Source organism: Sparus aurata, chromosome 1, assembly GCF_900880675.1.
Source record: "Sparus aurata chromosome 1, fSpaAur1.1, whole genome shotgun sequence".
NCBI lineage: Eukaryota > Metazoa > Chordata > Actinopteri > Spariformes > Sparidae > Sparus > Sparus aurata.
This window is the reverse complement of record NC_044187.1, coordinates 1,902,705-1,918,441: the sequence shown is the minus strand read 5'-3', so window position 1 is coordinate 1,918,441 and position 15,737 is coordinate 1,902,705. Positions and strand designations below refer to the sequence as shown.

At 43.2% G+C, this 15,737-nt stretch overlaps 1 protein-coding gene across 1 annotated transcript in view; it reads left to right on the top strand.

Annotated features, from left to right (window-relative positions):
• The first annotated feature begins 268 nt into the window (after positions 1 to 268).
• Positions 269 to 15,737, top strand: part of LOC115573677 (NACHT, LRR and PYD domains-containing protein 3-like) — a 249,496-nt gene continuing 234,027 nt past the window's right edge. The window contains exons 1-4 of the mRNA XM_030404596.1: positions 269 to 1,111; positions 1,274 to 1,423; positions 1,761 to 1,883; positions 1,974 to 2,029. Of these exons, the coding sequence (XP_030260456.1) occupies positions 1,293 to 1,423; positions 1,761 to 1,883; positions 1,974 to 2,029 (310 nt within the window). The 5' untranslated portion in view covers positions 269 to 1,111; positions 1,274 to 1,292. The remainder of the gene's footprint in view (positions 1,112 to 1,273; positions 1,424 to 1,760; positions 1,884 to 1,973; positions 2,030 to 15,737) is intronic.

Below are 15,737 nucleotides of genomic sequence, written 5' to 3'. Positions count from 1 at the left end.
TCCATCATGGCCGTGGTTCACGTCTCTGCTCGTGTGCGTCATGCAAGTTAGTGGGGATGCTGCAAGTTAGCGTGAGTAGCTAGCCATCAAGCTAGTTTATCGCTCTTTACTTTCTTACCTTCAGACTTTCTGAATTAGACTGTATCAAGTGTCTACAGATCAATGCTAATATTAGCTAGTCTCCTGGAATTACACTTTAGCTAACTAACACTAGCTAGCTAAAGTTAACGTCGCTGACCTGACACAAGCTAATTAATGTTGGCTAGCTGATAGCAGGCCTGTATATTTCTAAAGTTGGCTAAATAGCTAGCTGGTTAGCCAATGACTTGGCGTTTTGTTAGCACTGTTATATTGTCTGATGTTAGCCAACACTGGTGTTCAGTCATTAGCAGTTGTTGTAGCGATGTGTTGTAATATCAATATAGAGTTTATTATTTGATATTAATAGTGTGTGTGTGTCTGTGGTGGTTTAGTTAGTCTGTTGCCTTTTTAGATTTCAGCTCTTATAAAAGAAACCGTCTTTGTTTCCACTCAGGAACGCAGGAGTTTTACCTGTTTGGGTCGTTGATTAATATTAAAATGTTAGTCAGCCACAGGCCCAGATGTTGTATGGTAGTAACACATCTGCATGTATTGTCTGTACATTTATATAAAGAAATAAAATAATCCTAACTGAGGTGTGTTGTTTTTCCTTCAGAGAGCTGAAGATTGAAGATAACGAGGGTGAAGCTGCTATCAGACTGTCAAACAGGAAACACACACACACACACACACACACACACAGATAAACTCACCTGACTTCTTCACTGAGGGGAGGAGCAAACGACAGGTATGTGAGGACAGGGAGGAAGTGAAAGTGTTGAGTCAGACTCCATTTTGAGAGGACGGAGCAGAAGGAGAACAGCTGCAGTCTGAGGCAGGGTGAGTGTTAAAAACACATTGTGATTATTTACTGTGACTTTACTTACTGTGAGTCAGTTTTCTCCCTGTGGACTGTGGAGGAAAGAAATGTTGGAGTGAAGTCAACAGTTTGATTCATCTGTGGACATAAAGTCCTGATTGGCTGAATAATACTCTTTAAACCTCCAGTAACCCAAGAAAACAAGCACAGGTGTGAAGTAACCTGAGCAGGTGGACTTCTGGCTGCTTTTATTATACTGTATAATGTGTGTGTGAAGGGGAGAGAGAGTGTGTGTTACTTCCTGCTCTCTCCGTCTTGTGTGACTCTTGAACAAACTTGTTTCCTGATTCTTGTTAATGTTTAACTTCTCAGACTGACTTCAGAGCAGAAGATGAGTGTTTGTGTGAAGGAGGAGGAGGACAGAGCAGAGTCTCCAGCATCCAGCTGTCTGTCTATGAACACTGACCCGTCCAAAGGTCCTGATCCAGACTTCAGTACTGAACCTGGACCATCACACTCAAAGTAAGACAACTCATACTAACTCATTTATGTGACTTTTTTCAGTTCCCTCTCACAACGACATGTTTAGTTCATGTTGTGTTTGTATATTTCAACAACAATGTATTTGCTAACTAACTTTAACAAACCTTTTGGACTCATGACAGAGAAATCATTCGTCCCATCTTCCTCTTAGTGCTGTCAGTCACGTACAAAGCTGTAATCTGATCAAAGAGGACAAATAGAAATAGTTAAACTTGTTATTTATGGACAGGAGGAGTTTGCTCCCTCAGTGGATGTGTAAATGGACTTTTTCTCAAAGATTCATGTGATATAAATACAAACATGTTGGTGTTTGCAGAGTTCAGTCCAACAGACAGAGAGCAGAGTCTCCAGTATCCAGCTGTCTGTCTATGAACAGTGACCGGTCCAACGATCGTGATCCTCCAGACTTCAGTACTGAACCTGGACCATCAGACTCAAAGTAAGACAACTGATACTAACTCATTCATATTTTCTGTTCCCTCTCTCACTGCCATGCTTTGTTTTGATGATTCTGTGTTTTTATATTCAGTAGATCCAGAACAAGAGCTGGACTGCAGACAGCCAGTCTGAGCAGCACTGTACAAAGTAAGACTATATATCTGTCTGCTGATGTCTTCATGTCTGAACACACTACTTGTTGTTTTAATACATTTGTTCTGTCACACATTAACCAATCAGAAAGCAGTTTGTTCTCTGTATGCATAGATGGAGATGGAGAAGTGTCACCCTTAGCAAAAAGTAGTATACTTGAAGTTCATTTTATTAAGTATACTTGAGTATAAGTATAAGTATAGCAAGTATACTATGGACCATGTACTTGTAGCGTACTAGAAAGTATACTAATTTAATACTTCTTCGGACTAAATTGGAACATTTTAAGTTTATAAAAGTATACTTTAGGTATACTTTATAGGGTCATTTTAAGTTTATGTAAGTACACTTTCAAGTATACAACAAGTACACTCATCTGTATCCTACTAGTCTAGTCCACATTTTAGTTTAGTAACATGCAAGTTTATAACAGGGGGAACACCTCAAAGCAAGTGTGGGGAGTGAAAAATATCTTTATTCTGCTAGTTAAAATGTATGCACAAGTCAGTGACTTCACCTTAATCTGCACTTAAATCAAGATATATTAAGTATCAGTATTTGTAATTTGGCAAACTTCAGCCAGGGACTTGGCATCTATTACCACACACACCCACAGCTTAACAGACAGGAAGTCTCTCCCAGAAAACACTCCTTCACTCACGGTGCCAACATTTTTATCATCTTTGTTAACTCGACACAATTTAACCACAGAACAAGGATGTAAATTAACCCGCAACCGTCTTTACACATCATCTTATTCACAAACACATTCACGAACCATAATTACACCAACAACAACAGAATACCCAAGAGTCTTTGCACAACAGTCCACAAGAGGCGTTACAGTATACTGAAGTACAAGTATAAGCTTTAGTATTAAAGTATAAATCTAAGTATTAATGTACTTAGTTTTAGACTATTCTTTATACTTTTCAGTATAAGCCAAGTATACTTCACTATACTTTTCTAAGTATATAGAATGTAGTATATAAAAAGTACACTTCAAGTATACTGCCTCAGTTGTAGTATAAAATAAGTATACTTGTAGTACACTTAAATAAACTACTTTTTGCTAACGGCAGACAGCAGCTTGAGACAAAACAGCACTTTAAACAACAGTCCACATTAGCTTTCCTGCTAACATCTCCTCCTCCTCTAACTTACAAACACACACCTCGTCCTGCAGATCCACTTGTTGAACAAGAGACCAAACAAACATCCAGTGAGGAAAAGTGCTGCTAACATCTATTTTCAGGCTACAGCAGAAGCTAATTAGCTGCTCAGTTTCAGCACATTAAACAGCTTAAAAATGGAGCCTGCTTCATTACAACACGTTCATTTAGCTGACGTTTGTATCCAAAGTGACTGAAAATAACTGACTGAACCATGTGGACACAACATGAGCAGATCAAATGTATCAATTATGTTGAAAAGGTTCAAGTGCTACAATTAGAAGCAATAAGAGATCCTTAAATAAACTAAAGTTTTCAGTCTGATCGGAGAGTTTTCAGTCTGAACAGGAGAGTTTTCAGTCTGAACAGGAGAGTTTTCAGTCTGAACAGAGTTTTCAGTCTGAACAGGAGAGTTTTCAGTCTGAACGGGAGAGTTTTCAGTCTGAACGGGAGAGTTTTCAGTCTGAACGGGAGAGTTTTCAGTCTGAACGGGAGAGTTTTCAGTCTGAACGAGAGAGTTTTCAGTCTGAACGGGAGAGTTTTCAGTCTGAACGGGAGAGTTTTCAGTCTGAACGAGAGAGTTTTCAGTCTGAACGGAGAGTTTTCAGTCTGAACAGAGTTTTCAGTCTGAACGGAGAGTTTTCAGTCTGAACGGAGAGTTTTCAGTCTGAACGGAGAGTTTTCATTACAACACGTTCATTTAGCTGACGTTTGTATCCAAAGTGACTGAAAATAACTGACTGAACCATGTGGACACAACATGAGCAGATCAAATGTATCAATTATGTTGAAAAGGTTCAAGTGCTACAATTAGAAGCAATAAGAGATCCTTAAATAAACTAAAGTTTTCAGTCTGATCGGAGAGTTTTCAGTCTGAACAGGAGAGTTTTCAGTCTGAACAGGAGAGTTTTCAGTCTGAACAGAGTTTTCAGTCTGAACAGAGTTTTCAGTCTGAACAGGAGAGTTTTCAGTCTGAACGGGAGAGTTTTCAGTCTGAACGGGAGAGTTTTCAGTCTGAACGGAGAGTTTTCAGTCTGAACAGAGTTTTCAGTCTGAACAGAGAGTTTTCAGTCTGAACAGAGTTTTCAGTCTGAACGGAGAGTTTTCAGTCTGAACGGAGAGTTTTCAGTCTGAACGGAGAGTTTTCAGTCTGAACGGGAGAGTTTTCAGTGTGAACGGGAGAGTTTTCAGTCTGAACGGGAGAGTTTTCAGTCTGAACGGAGAGTTTTCAGTCTGAACAGGAGAGTTTTCAGTCTGAACAGGAGAGTTTTCAGTCTGAACAGAGAGTTTTCAGTCTGAACAGGAGAGTTTTCAGTGTGAACGGGAGAGTTTTCAGTCTGAACGGGAGAGTTTTCAGTCTGAACGGAGAGTTTTCAGTCTGAACGGGAGAGTTTTCAGTCTGAACGGGAGAGTTTTCAGTCTGAACAGAGTTTTCAGTCTGAACGGGAGAGTTTTCAGTCTGAACAGGAGAGTTTTCAGTCTGAACAGAGTTTTCAGTCTGAACAGAGAGTTTTCAGTCTGAACAGAGAGTTTTCAGTCTGAACGGAGAGTTTTCAGTCTGAACGGGAGAGTTTTCAGTCTGAACGGGAGAGTTTTCAGTCTGAACGGGAGAGTTTTCAGTCTGAACAGGAGAGTTTTCAGTCTGAACAGAGTTTTCAGTGTGAAGTTGTGTCCAGTTTCTTCTGTTGTGATGTCACTGGGGGTTTGTGTCACTATTGTGGATCCAGGACATCAACCAGTCTGGATTTAGTTGAGCAGTAGCTGGTCCTCCCTTGTAGTGAGGGAATAACAAGCAGTTAGCAGCAGCAGAGTGTAGTGGACGGGCTGAGGTGCAGCTGCTGGTCATTTACAGGGGCCAACCTGAGATGTCGTCCCTCAAGCAAAGCAGTTGAGTTCAAGAAACAGAGCTGTGCATAGAGGTGAGCCCAACTAAATCTAGTTGGTACTGCCCCACCTCCAGCACCAGCACCTGTTCCTTCCCCCATGAGAGGAGACATTCCCTGTCCTGAGGACCAGTCTGATGCCAGGAATCAGTTCACCTTCCTTCTTTTGCATGAAACTGGCACACACCCGACCCCAACGCCTGTCCCTGCTGGTAGTCAGCCCACAGGGTGGCGTCTCCATGTAGTCAAAGACCAGCCACCAGATATTCACCAGAGACCTCCACTCCCAGGTTTAGCTCCAGAAAGGTGCCCTGATTTCTCTTTCCTGGTTCAGGTGCTGCAGCACCTTTGTGGCTGATTCATAGAGGTTCTTTGAATCCCTCTCAGTCTGGCCCCTCCTCTGGGGCTCATTAGCTTTGTGAGACCCTGCCAGGGGCTAATGCCCCCGACAACAGAGCTCCGAGGATCACAGGGACACACAAACCTCTCCACCACGTTCAGGTGGAGAGAAAGGAAAAGGAAACAACAAACATATTCTTATACTGATGGTTTTTAATCTGTCATGAAAAGACCACTGACTGCTGATTGTCACGTTGTATTTTTTGTCTCCCACTTTCTTCTCTTCTTTCAGTGAATGTTGGTCTGCAGGAGGTTTTCCATGAACATAAGATCAGTCTGAAGAGGAGATGTGAACGTGTGACTGAAGGAAGTGATGAAACAGGAAGTGATGAAACAGGAAGTGATGAGACAGGAAGTGGAACCCTCCTTAAGAGGATCTACACTGAGCTCTACATCACAGAGGGACAGAGTGAAGAGGTTAATACCCAACATGAGGTGAGGCAGCTTGAGACAGCTTCCAAGAAGAAGACCTTCAGTGAAACTCCAATCAGGTGCTGCGACATCTTTAAAGCCTCACCTGACCAACAGAGACGCATCAGAGTGGTTCTGACCAACGGCGTCGCTGGAGTTGGAAAAACCTTCTCGGTGCTGAAGTTCACTCTGGACTGGGCAGAGGGCTCCGAAAACCAAGATGTCAGTCTGCTGGTTCTGCTGTCGTTCAGGGAGCTGAACCTGATCAGAGATGAGCAGTACAGTCTTCTCAGGCTGCTCCATGTTTTCCATCCAACATTACAGAAGGTGACAGCAGAGAAGCTCGCTGTCTGTAAACTTCTCTTCATCTTTGACGGCCTGGATGAAAGCAGACTTTCACTGGATTTCAACAACCATGAGGTCGTGTCTGATGTCACACAGAAGTCATCAGTCAGCGTGCTGCTGACAAACCTCATCCAGGGGAAGCTGCTTCCCTCGGCTCTCGTCTGGATCACTTCCCGACCTGCAGCGGCCAATCAGATCCCTCCTTCATGTGTGGACAGGGTAACAGAAGTACGAGGCTTCACTGACGTCCAGAAGGAGGAGTACTTCAGGAGGAGGTTCAGTGATGAAGATCTGTCCAGCAGAATCATCTCACACATCAAGACCTCCAGGAGCCTCCACATCATGTGTCTGATCCCAGTCTTCTGCTGGATCACTGCTACAGTTCTGGACCACATGTTGACTACAGACCAGAGAGGAGAGCTGCCCAAGACCCTGACTGACATGTACTCACACTTCCTGCTGGTTCAGACAAAGAGGAAGAAGCAGAAGTACCATGAGGGACGTGAGACGAGTCCACAGGAGCTGACGGAGGCTGACAGGGAAGTTCTTCTGAAGCTGGGGAGGCTGGCATTTGAACATCTGGAGACAGGAAACATCATGTTCTACCAAGAAGACCTGGAGCGCTGTGGTCTTAATGTCACAGAGGCCTCGGTGTACTCAGGAGTTTGTACAGAGATCTTCAGAAGAGAGAGTGTAATCTTCCAGAAAACAGTCTACTGCTTTGTTCATCTGAGCATTCAGGAGTTTCTGGCTGCAGTCTACATGATCCACTGTCACACCAACAGGAACACAGAGGTCCTGAAGGACTTCCTGAGAGGACATGAGGATGATGAAGATGAGGACGAAGATGAGGACGAAGATGAGGACAGCTACTCTTCCCTGGATGAGTTCCTGAGGAGCGCCATGCAGAAATCCCTCAAAAGTAAAAATGGTTACCTGGACCTGTTTGTTCGCTTCCTTCATGGCCTCTCTCTGGAGTCCAACCAGAGACTCTTAGCAGGCCTGCTGGGTCAGACAGACAACAGTCCAGAAATCATCCAGAGAGCCATCAACAACCTGAAGAAGATGAACAGTGATAAGATCTCTCCTGACAGAAGCATCAACATCTTCCACTGTCTGACGGAGATGAACGACCACTCAGTCCATCAGGAGATCCAAGAGTTCCTGAAGTCAGAGAACAGATCAGGGAAGGAACTCTCTGGGTTCGACTGCTCAGCTCTGGCCTACATGCTGCAGATGTCAGAGGAGGTTCTGGATGAGTTAGACCCACAGAAATACAACATCAGCTCACGGTACGGAAAACAGAGACTGATTCCAGCTGTGAGGAACTGTAGAAAGGCTCGGTAAGTCCAGATGTGATTAACATTAAACATCCTGGTAAAGCTGAAGCCTTCAGTATTAAAGACAAACACTTTACACACATGCATTATATAAAACCTCAACACCATACATGTTTTCCTGAACAAGTATGAAACCTGCTTATTGGATCAATTCTCATCACCAAGCTCAGAGATGAAATGACATGTAGTCGTCTACTTTCCAAAACATTTACTTCAGCCAGGTGAACTCCACCTGAGACTAATTATTACCCATCAAATGATAATAACTCAATCTTTAGTACTAATTATACAATTGATGCAGTAGAAGACGCTAAATTAATTTAATGGGAGGTGAAAAGCAGACGGAGTGACAGAATAAAATGCATCAAAGAACAAAATGCACACAAACACATAACTGAGGTAAACACATACGAGTGTAGTTACAACCTACAGTGAATTTACATAAAGCTTCATGAATATAAATCAACTCAAATCTGACACGTTTACATTACAGTCATCTGGACACTTTTGTCCTGAACATCAATGTGCGCTTCATGTTGCTCAAGGGCACTCGGGGAGGTTCATTTATTGATTGATTTTCTTGATATGAGACTTTTAAAGCAGTTACAAAGTGCTGTACACACATTAAACAGCAACACAATGAAAGAGTCTCAAGAAAAAGCAAGTTTTACCCCGACAGTTACAAATATGAATATAAAGACGACAGAATGAATGAAACAAACCAAAATCAAACATGAAGATAAAAACATCCACATCAGGGTTAAAAGCAGCTTTATCCAAGTGTGTTTTGGGGGCTGATATAAAATGGGGCCCTGATTCAGCCCCTCTGATCTCCTCAGGCAGGGAAAGTCTGGGGCCTCGTGGACAGAAGGAGCTCAAGTTTCAAACTACAAACCTTGTGATCAATGACTGACCAGCTCAGGCTGACCAGCTGACCACCTGAGCTTTGTGATGCAACATGTATCAATCTGTTTTCACAATAAAGTCACATTTTATTGTTTTAATGTTCTATTATCTGTCATCACAGATTTATTTACTGTGGACTCTCAGAGAGTCACTGTGAAGTCGTGGCCTCAGCTCTGAAGTCCAACCCCTCCCATCTGACAGAACTGGACCTGTGTCGGAACAACGAGCTGCAGGATTCAGGAGTGAAGCTGCTGTGTTCTGGACTGGAGAGTCCAAACTGTCGACTGGAGACTCTGAGGTCAGTTCATGTGTTTCTGTGTCGATCTATAACATTTAAATCCATAACAGAAGTTTGAAGTTTCCTTCAGTTCACTTGTTTTCTGGGTTTGTCTGAGCTCAAATCACAACAACTCAGTTTAAAGTTTGACAGTCTGAACAGTTTGACTCCTAATTATATATTTATATCACACACACACACACACACACACACACACACACAGATATATAATAAATATAATGTCAGTGTAATGCTATTGTGTGACTGCAGCATAAAGCAGAACCTGACAGACAGTTAAGTTATTGCTAAAGTTCTTTACATTCATCAGGCTCACACCTTAAAGACTACGGATGTAAATTAGCAGCTCTGCTATAATCCGGCATATTTACAGAGACATTTGGGATGTTCATTAATGTGCACTGACCCTATCCAAAAATAATGTATTTGTTATTATTATTATTATTGTTGTCATGTTCACGTAAGTCAACACGTTTTTATCATGACAAACATTCAGTGACACATTAAACTCACCTGAGGAAACTGGAGCAGCTGAGGTGCATCATGGCTGTTCCTGCTCTGATGATTCAGCTGCAGCTGCTCCTAAATATTTTAATACTTCATCTTAAATGATGTAACAAACAAGTGTGTTATCAACATGGAGGAAATCATTTCCATTTTTCAAATGCTATTATTATGAAGTTGCTAAGCATTTTAATCTTGACATTTATTGTATATAAATTCACTGAGTCCCATCTGCTCACAGCTCTCTGTGCATCCCTCTCTGTATAAACATAACTCTACCTGTATATTTCATTTATTATTATTATGCTCAATGTTTTTAAAGTCCACATGTTGAGATCCTCATCTGCATATGAGGCACTGACTCACTCAGCACTTTACTGGTTTGCACTCTGGTTAGATGTTAAACTGTATTTCACGCTACTTGAACTTGACAGTAAAGTTCAAACTAATCCAAAACTGAATCTAATCTAATGTTGCTATATGGACAGTAATAATACACTTTTCACGTCCAGCCAATGTTTTATTTCATAGCACACAATGAGATGCAGAGTGCTACATACTGCAGCTAGCATCAACTTGTATAGTGTTTTTCTGGGACAACAGCAGCCAGTGAAGTCCAACCCAGGCCAGCAGTCTGAACCGGTCTTATGACTCTTATTAGGACAATTTTACATCCGACTGCATGTTAATAACGACCAAACCAAGAAGAACCAAGCGGAACGGCACACATGATTTTCATGATGGCGTCTCGTCACAGCAGCTCTCGCTCACTTTTGAGCTTTTTCCTCTTTTTATATTTCTTTCGCACTTTTTAACTATTCTTTTTTTTACTACTCTCTTGAGCTCTCTCTTGGGCAGTATGGAGACCAGAATCACGTTCTTCCTTCTGGTCTCAATACTTATTTTTTCAACTTTTTCCGCCGTGTCCGGGGAGCCTGTACGCAGCCCTATTGTTTACAGTAGGGATCAGCTGTTGGCCCTCAGTAGCGCCGCGGTGCAGCCACACGAGCGGCCTGATGTCCCCCGCGAGCTGAGGAGGAGGAGGAGGAGGAGGAGGAGGAGCCGTTCAGGAGCTGTTCGTTGTAGCAGGAGGACACGCTACTGACAGACCCGTCCTCCCGTCTGTCATCATGGGGAGTGTAAGATCTCTCCCCAATAAGATGGACGAGCTAACGGCGCTGACCCGGCATCAGAGGGACTACCGCGAGTGCAGCATCATGGTGCTCACTGAGACGTGGCTAACGGAGCTGACCCCGGACACGGAAGCTAACCTGACTGGGTTTCAACTGCCGCGGGCAGACAGGACGGCAGAGAGCGGTAAGAGGAAAGGAGGAGGGCTTGCTGTGTTTGTTAATGACAGATGGTGTAACTCTGGGCACATCACTGTTAAAGAACAGGTCTGCAGTAAGGACATCGAACTTTTAGCTGTTAGCATGAGGCCGTACTACCTCCCGAGGGAGTTCACACAGGTGATTGTGTTCGCTGTGTACATCCCCCCCTCTGCTAACGCTGATGCAGCTTGTCATGTTCTTCACTCAGTCACAAGCTCACTGCAGACACAGCACCACAGGCCCTCTTCCTCATCTCTGGAGACTTCAATCATGCCTCTCAGTCCTCCATTCTGCCCACACTCACACAGTATGTCACCTGCCACACCAGAGACAATAAAACACTGGACTTATTGAATGCCATCAGCAAGGAGGCATACAACTCATCCCCCCTCCCTCCCCTGAGAAGATCTGACCACAACCTGGTGCATCTCCTGCCTGTGTACAAGCCCCTCGTAAACTGGCAACCAGTGGAAACCTGCACAGTTAAAGCAGGACTGAGGAGTCTGAGGAGGCTCTGAGGGACTGCTTTGACTCCACTGTGTGGGAAGAACTGTGTGTTTCTCATGGGGAGGACATCGACAGCTTAACAGGCTGAATAACGGACTATATAAACTTCTGTGGTGATAACACTGTACCCACCAGGACTGTACGGTGCTTTTCAAACAGCAAACCCTGGATTAATCCTGACATAAAGGCCCTTCTTAAGGAGAAAAAGAGGAAACAAGGAGGAGCTGAAGGCTGTGCAGAAGGAGCTGAGGAGGAAGATCAGAGAGGGGAAGAACAGCTACAGGAGGAAGATCAGAGAGGGGAAGAACAGCTACAGGAGGAAGATCAGAGAGGGGAAGAACAGCTACAGGAGGAAGATCAGAGAGGGGAAGAACAGCTACAGGAGGAAGATCAGAGAGGGGAAGAACAGCTACAGGAGGAAGATCAGAGAGGGGAAGAACAGCGACAGGAGAAAGATGGAGAACCAGCTGCAGCAGAGGAACGTCAGCAGAGTCTGTAAAAGCCTTAAAACCATCTCAGGGCAGAGGACTCCAGACTCCCAGGCTGCGGGGGATCAGACGTGGGTGAACGACATGAACCTATTCTTCAATAGGTTTGATCAGACACACACCCCTCCCCCGGCCCAGTCATCTCTGCTGCCCCCCACCACCTCTTCCATCCCCCTGATTACTGCCCCATTCTCGCCTCTCCACGGCTCTCAGTAGCTGGGAGTTCACCTGAACAATAAACTGGACTGGACTGATCACACTGCAGCTACATATAAGAAAGGTCAGAGCAGACTGTATCTGCTGAGGAAGCTCAGGTCCTTTGGAGTGCAGGGGACCTCCTGACCTCTTTCTATGACTCTGTGGGGGCATCAGCCATGTTCTATGGAGTAGTCTGCTGGAGCAGCAGCATCTCTGCAGCAGACAGGAGGAGACTGGATAAACTTATCAAGAAGGCCAGCTCCATCCTGGGATGCCCTCTGGACTCAGTGCAGGTGGTGGGAGAGAGCAGGATGATGATGTCATCACTGCTGCTGCAGGAGTCCAACCTGCAGGTCACTGTCTCAGCACCGAGCAGCTCCTTCAGCAACAGACTGATACACCCTCAGTGTGTGAAGGAGAGGTATCACAGGTCCTTCCTGCTGCTGTCAGACTGTACAACCAGCACTGCTCCATGTAGACCTCACCCTGCACTCTGCACTGTGCAGTATGTCTGCACAAAGGTCACTTCTGTTCTAGCATCTGGTCAATTTCCTTAACACCCATATTTATTATCTTTATTTAAAATCTACATTTAAAAAACAAAACAAAACATGCTGTTAATTTTGCACTATATCATGTAAATATGTATATATGTCTATTTATTTCTTCCCTTTTTAATTTTATTGCTTATTTTTGCTTTTGTTTCTGTTCTTATAATATGTTTCTGTTTTTGTAATATTCTGTCGCTGCTGTGACAAACAAATTTCCCCGTCTGCGGGACATTAAAGGATTTCTGATTCTGATTATGATTCAGATTGCCACTTAACGTTAGCTTACTACTAAGATGACATGATGCTAATGCTAGCTAGCATGATTATATCAGGAATGCTCTGTGAATTTAAAACAATATAATCTAAATGTCATACCTTTCTCCTTTGCACGTTTCTCCTGCTCTTCTTTTCTGCACTTTTGAAAGTGTGCCGGATGCTTCTGCCGTTTCATTTTCCGGACTGTAACCCGTCGACACACGCCGACCGACCGACTGCACATCAGCGCTCGCACTAGCATGTTGTGACCGTGACGTAACAGCTGAAGGGGCTTTACGTCAGAATTGTCATTTCATTTATTTCCGTTTAATTTATTTTTATGTTAAAGTATTGTTGTAGATAGAGGGATGGCAAAAACTATAGAAAAATGAATAGACATTATAATTTAGATTTTTATTTCTCGCCGCATATTTGGCGCCCTCACTAGGTGGCGCCCGAGGCAAGCGCCTATGTCTCCTGTAGGAAGAACCGCCACTGTGTTAAAACCTTCATCTAACAATATGAATAATTCACTCTGAACATCCTCAACTATTGATTTTCATCTTAGATTACAAATCATGTTTTTTAAAATAAGTGATGATAAAAATACATTCTACAATGAAAAGTTAAATAATCTCTATTTTAACTATCAGACAATAACAAACATATTCAGAATTGTCTTTTAAACATTTTAATGAAGCTTTGTGACGTTTATACTGACTGAATATTTAAACTGTGAAGTCACATCATTTATTCTTTATTCAGATTGGAGGACTGCAGGTTGTCAGAGATCAGCTGTGCTTCTCTGGCCTCAGCTCTGAAGTCCAACCCCTCCCATCTGAGAGAGCTGGACCTGAGTCTCAACAACCTGCAGGATTCAGGAGTGAAGCTTCTCTGTGCTGGACTGCACAGTCCATCGCAGGATCCTTACTGATGGCAGAGGCCGCCACACAAGGTGCCAACTGCACATCAGGAGCAATTTTGGGGTTCAGTATCTTGCTCAAAGATACTTCCACATGTAGCTCAGTTCCTCCCCAGAGGAGCCGGGATTCAAACCAACGACCTTCCACTCACGGGTCAACCAGCTCTACCCACTGAGCTACAGCCGCCCCGACAACATCACAGGGATTTCCCATGACAGATGATTTTAGACACGACAAGCAGTTATATTATAGCTGAAACAAACAAAGGACAACAGAATGGCATCCTTCACTCTTACACACACACACACACACACACACACGCACACACACACACACACACACACACACACTACTTATACCCCCCATGATCACTCATGGTTATCAATTAAGCCACTTTAGGAAACTAAGCATTTTGTGGCTCTCGAGCTAGAAAAAACCTGTTTGGCAGCTGGTTTGTAATCAAATGTGTGATAATATTTCTTTAGGTTTCACTCTGAGAAAGTGTGACTGCCAAGAAGACAGGGAGACACCCAATTATCCTTTGAGTCAATTGTTACTATAAATGAGGCTTTTTGACCAAGTATATACTCATATTTAGACATTTATACTGGTGGTTTAGATAAAAGAATCAAAGAAATGACTTCTACTGTTGGGTAAGAGCAAATGTCTTCATGGTTATGCCCCTCCTTTATTTGATTAATATGCATTTTTTGGTTGTCCTTTTTTTCAGCATGTTGTTGAGGTCAAACTGTATAAGGACACGACATGTTCACCTGAGAGGGACATCATAAAGTCTCACCCGGGCCAACCTTGGCCCATTAACACATGAGACAAGTAAAGCATGTATGTTTATAATGTCACATGATTACAGGAGGAGGAGGGTTAAAGGAGACCATCAGCTCACACACTCACTGACTGTCCCATTGGTATACTCATGAAGAAACCCCCTTTATGCTTCATCATTTACCCAGAATGCATGTGTGTTTGTGTTTGTCACTATTATATTTATTTACATGGGAACAAGTTGCAAATGACATAAAACTACAGCTTCTGATCACAATCACATGAAATACCTACATTTTGTTATTCAGTCTTACAAAAGTAATCATGATAGAATTTAAAAGTTTTGGAATCTTTTGTGATCATCATGATCACCATCAGTTTATCATATGCTGATGCAACAGCTGACAGGACAATTTCATCAACTAATTCTGGCTGTGATATGGACGTCCACATCATGGCCTGGACCGACCCACGTGATATCAACTTTTCTTGGACGTCCATAGACGTTGCTTGCTCAGTGGGTTTGTGACGTTTATACTGACTGAATATTTAAACTGTGAAGTCACATAATTTATTCTTTATTCAGATTGTGGAGCTGCAGGTTGTCAGAGATCAGCTGTGCTTCTCTGGCCTCAGCTCTGAAGTCCAACCCCTCCCATCTGAGAGAGCTGGAGCTGGGTTACAACAAGCTGCAGGATTCAGGAGTGAAGCTTCTCTGTGCTGAACTGGAGAGTCCAAACTGTCGACTGGAGACTCTGAGGTCAGACACCATTTTTTCCTTCTGTGCTCAGATTAATATGATGTGAAAGTTGTGTTGACACTAAACTGCAGACATCAGGGCCCGTATTCACAAAGAATCTTAAGGCTAAAAGTAGCTCCTAACAGGCCAATTTAGGAGTAACTCTTAAAAATAATGGGCGTGTCAGTCGTAACTTTAGGACTCCTAATTTTTGAAAATAAGAGTTATTGACAAAACATTTTAAGCCTAAAAGTAGCAGCTAAGTCTGGGAGACCGTAGAAGTAGTCCAGAGGACTCCTGACTCACTAAGACCTGGTCACAGCTGAATGTTCTGGAGACGCTAAATAACAGGGAATCATTAAAACGATGTCGGAGGGACCGTGAAGGGATTGAAGTTGTGGTTGAGTTGGTGAGGGACGCAATAACGTTCCCAACCAACTGAAACAATCCAATAACAGCAGAGTTAAAATGTTTGGCAACACTCCGGTGTTTGTTTACAGGGAAAATGCAGCTCTTCTCCCGGGACTAGTATTACCTGGAGACCTCAAGTGATTTAGAAATGATCCCACCACGTCTGTGTTTCATGTGGCGCATTCACACAGGATAAGCAAAGTCTGTGTTTTAACTGTAATTTACTGACATTATCCCGGGTCGATCACACCGGAGCCTTAC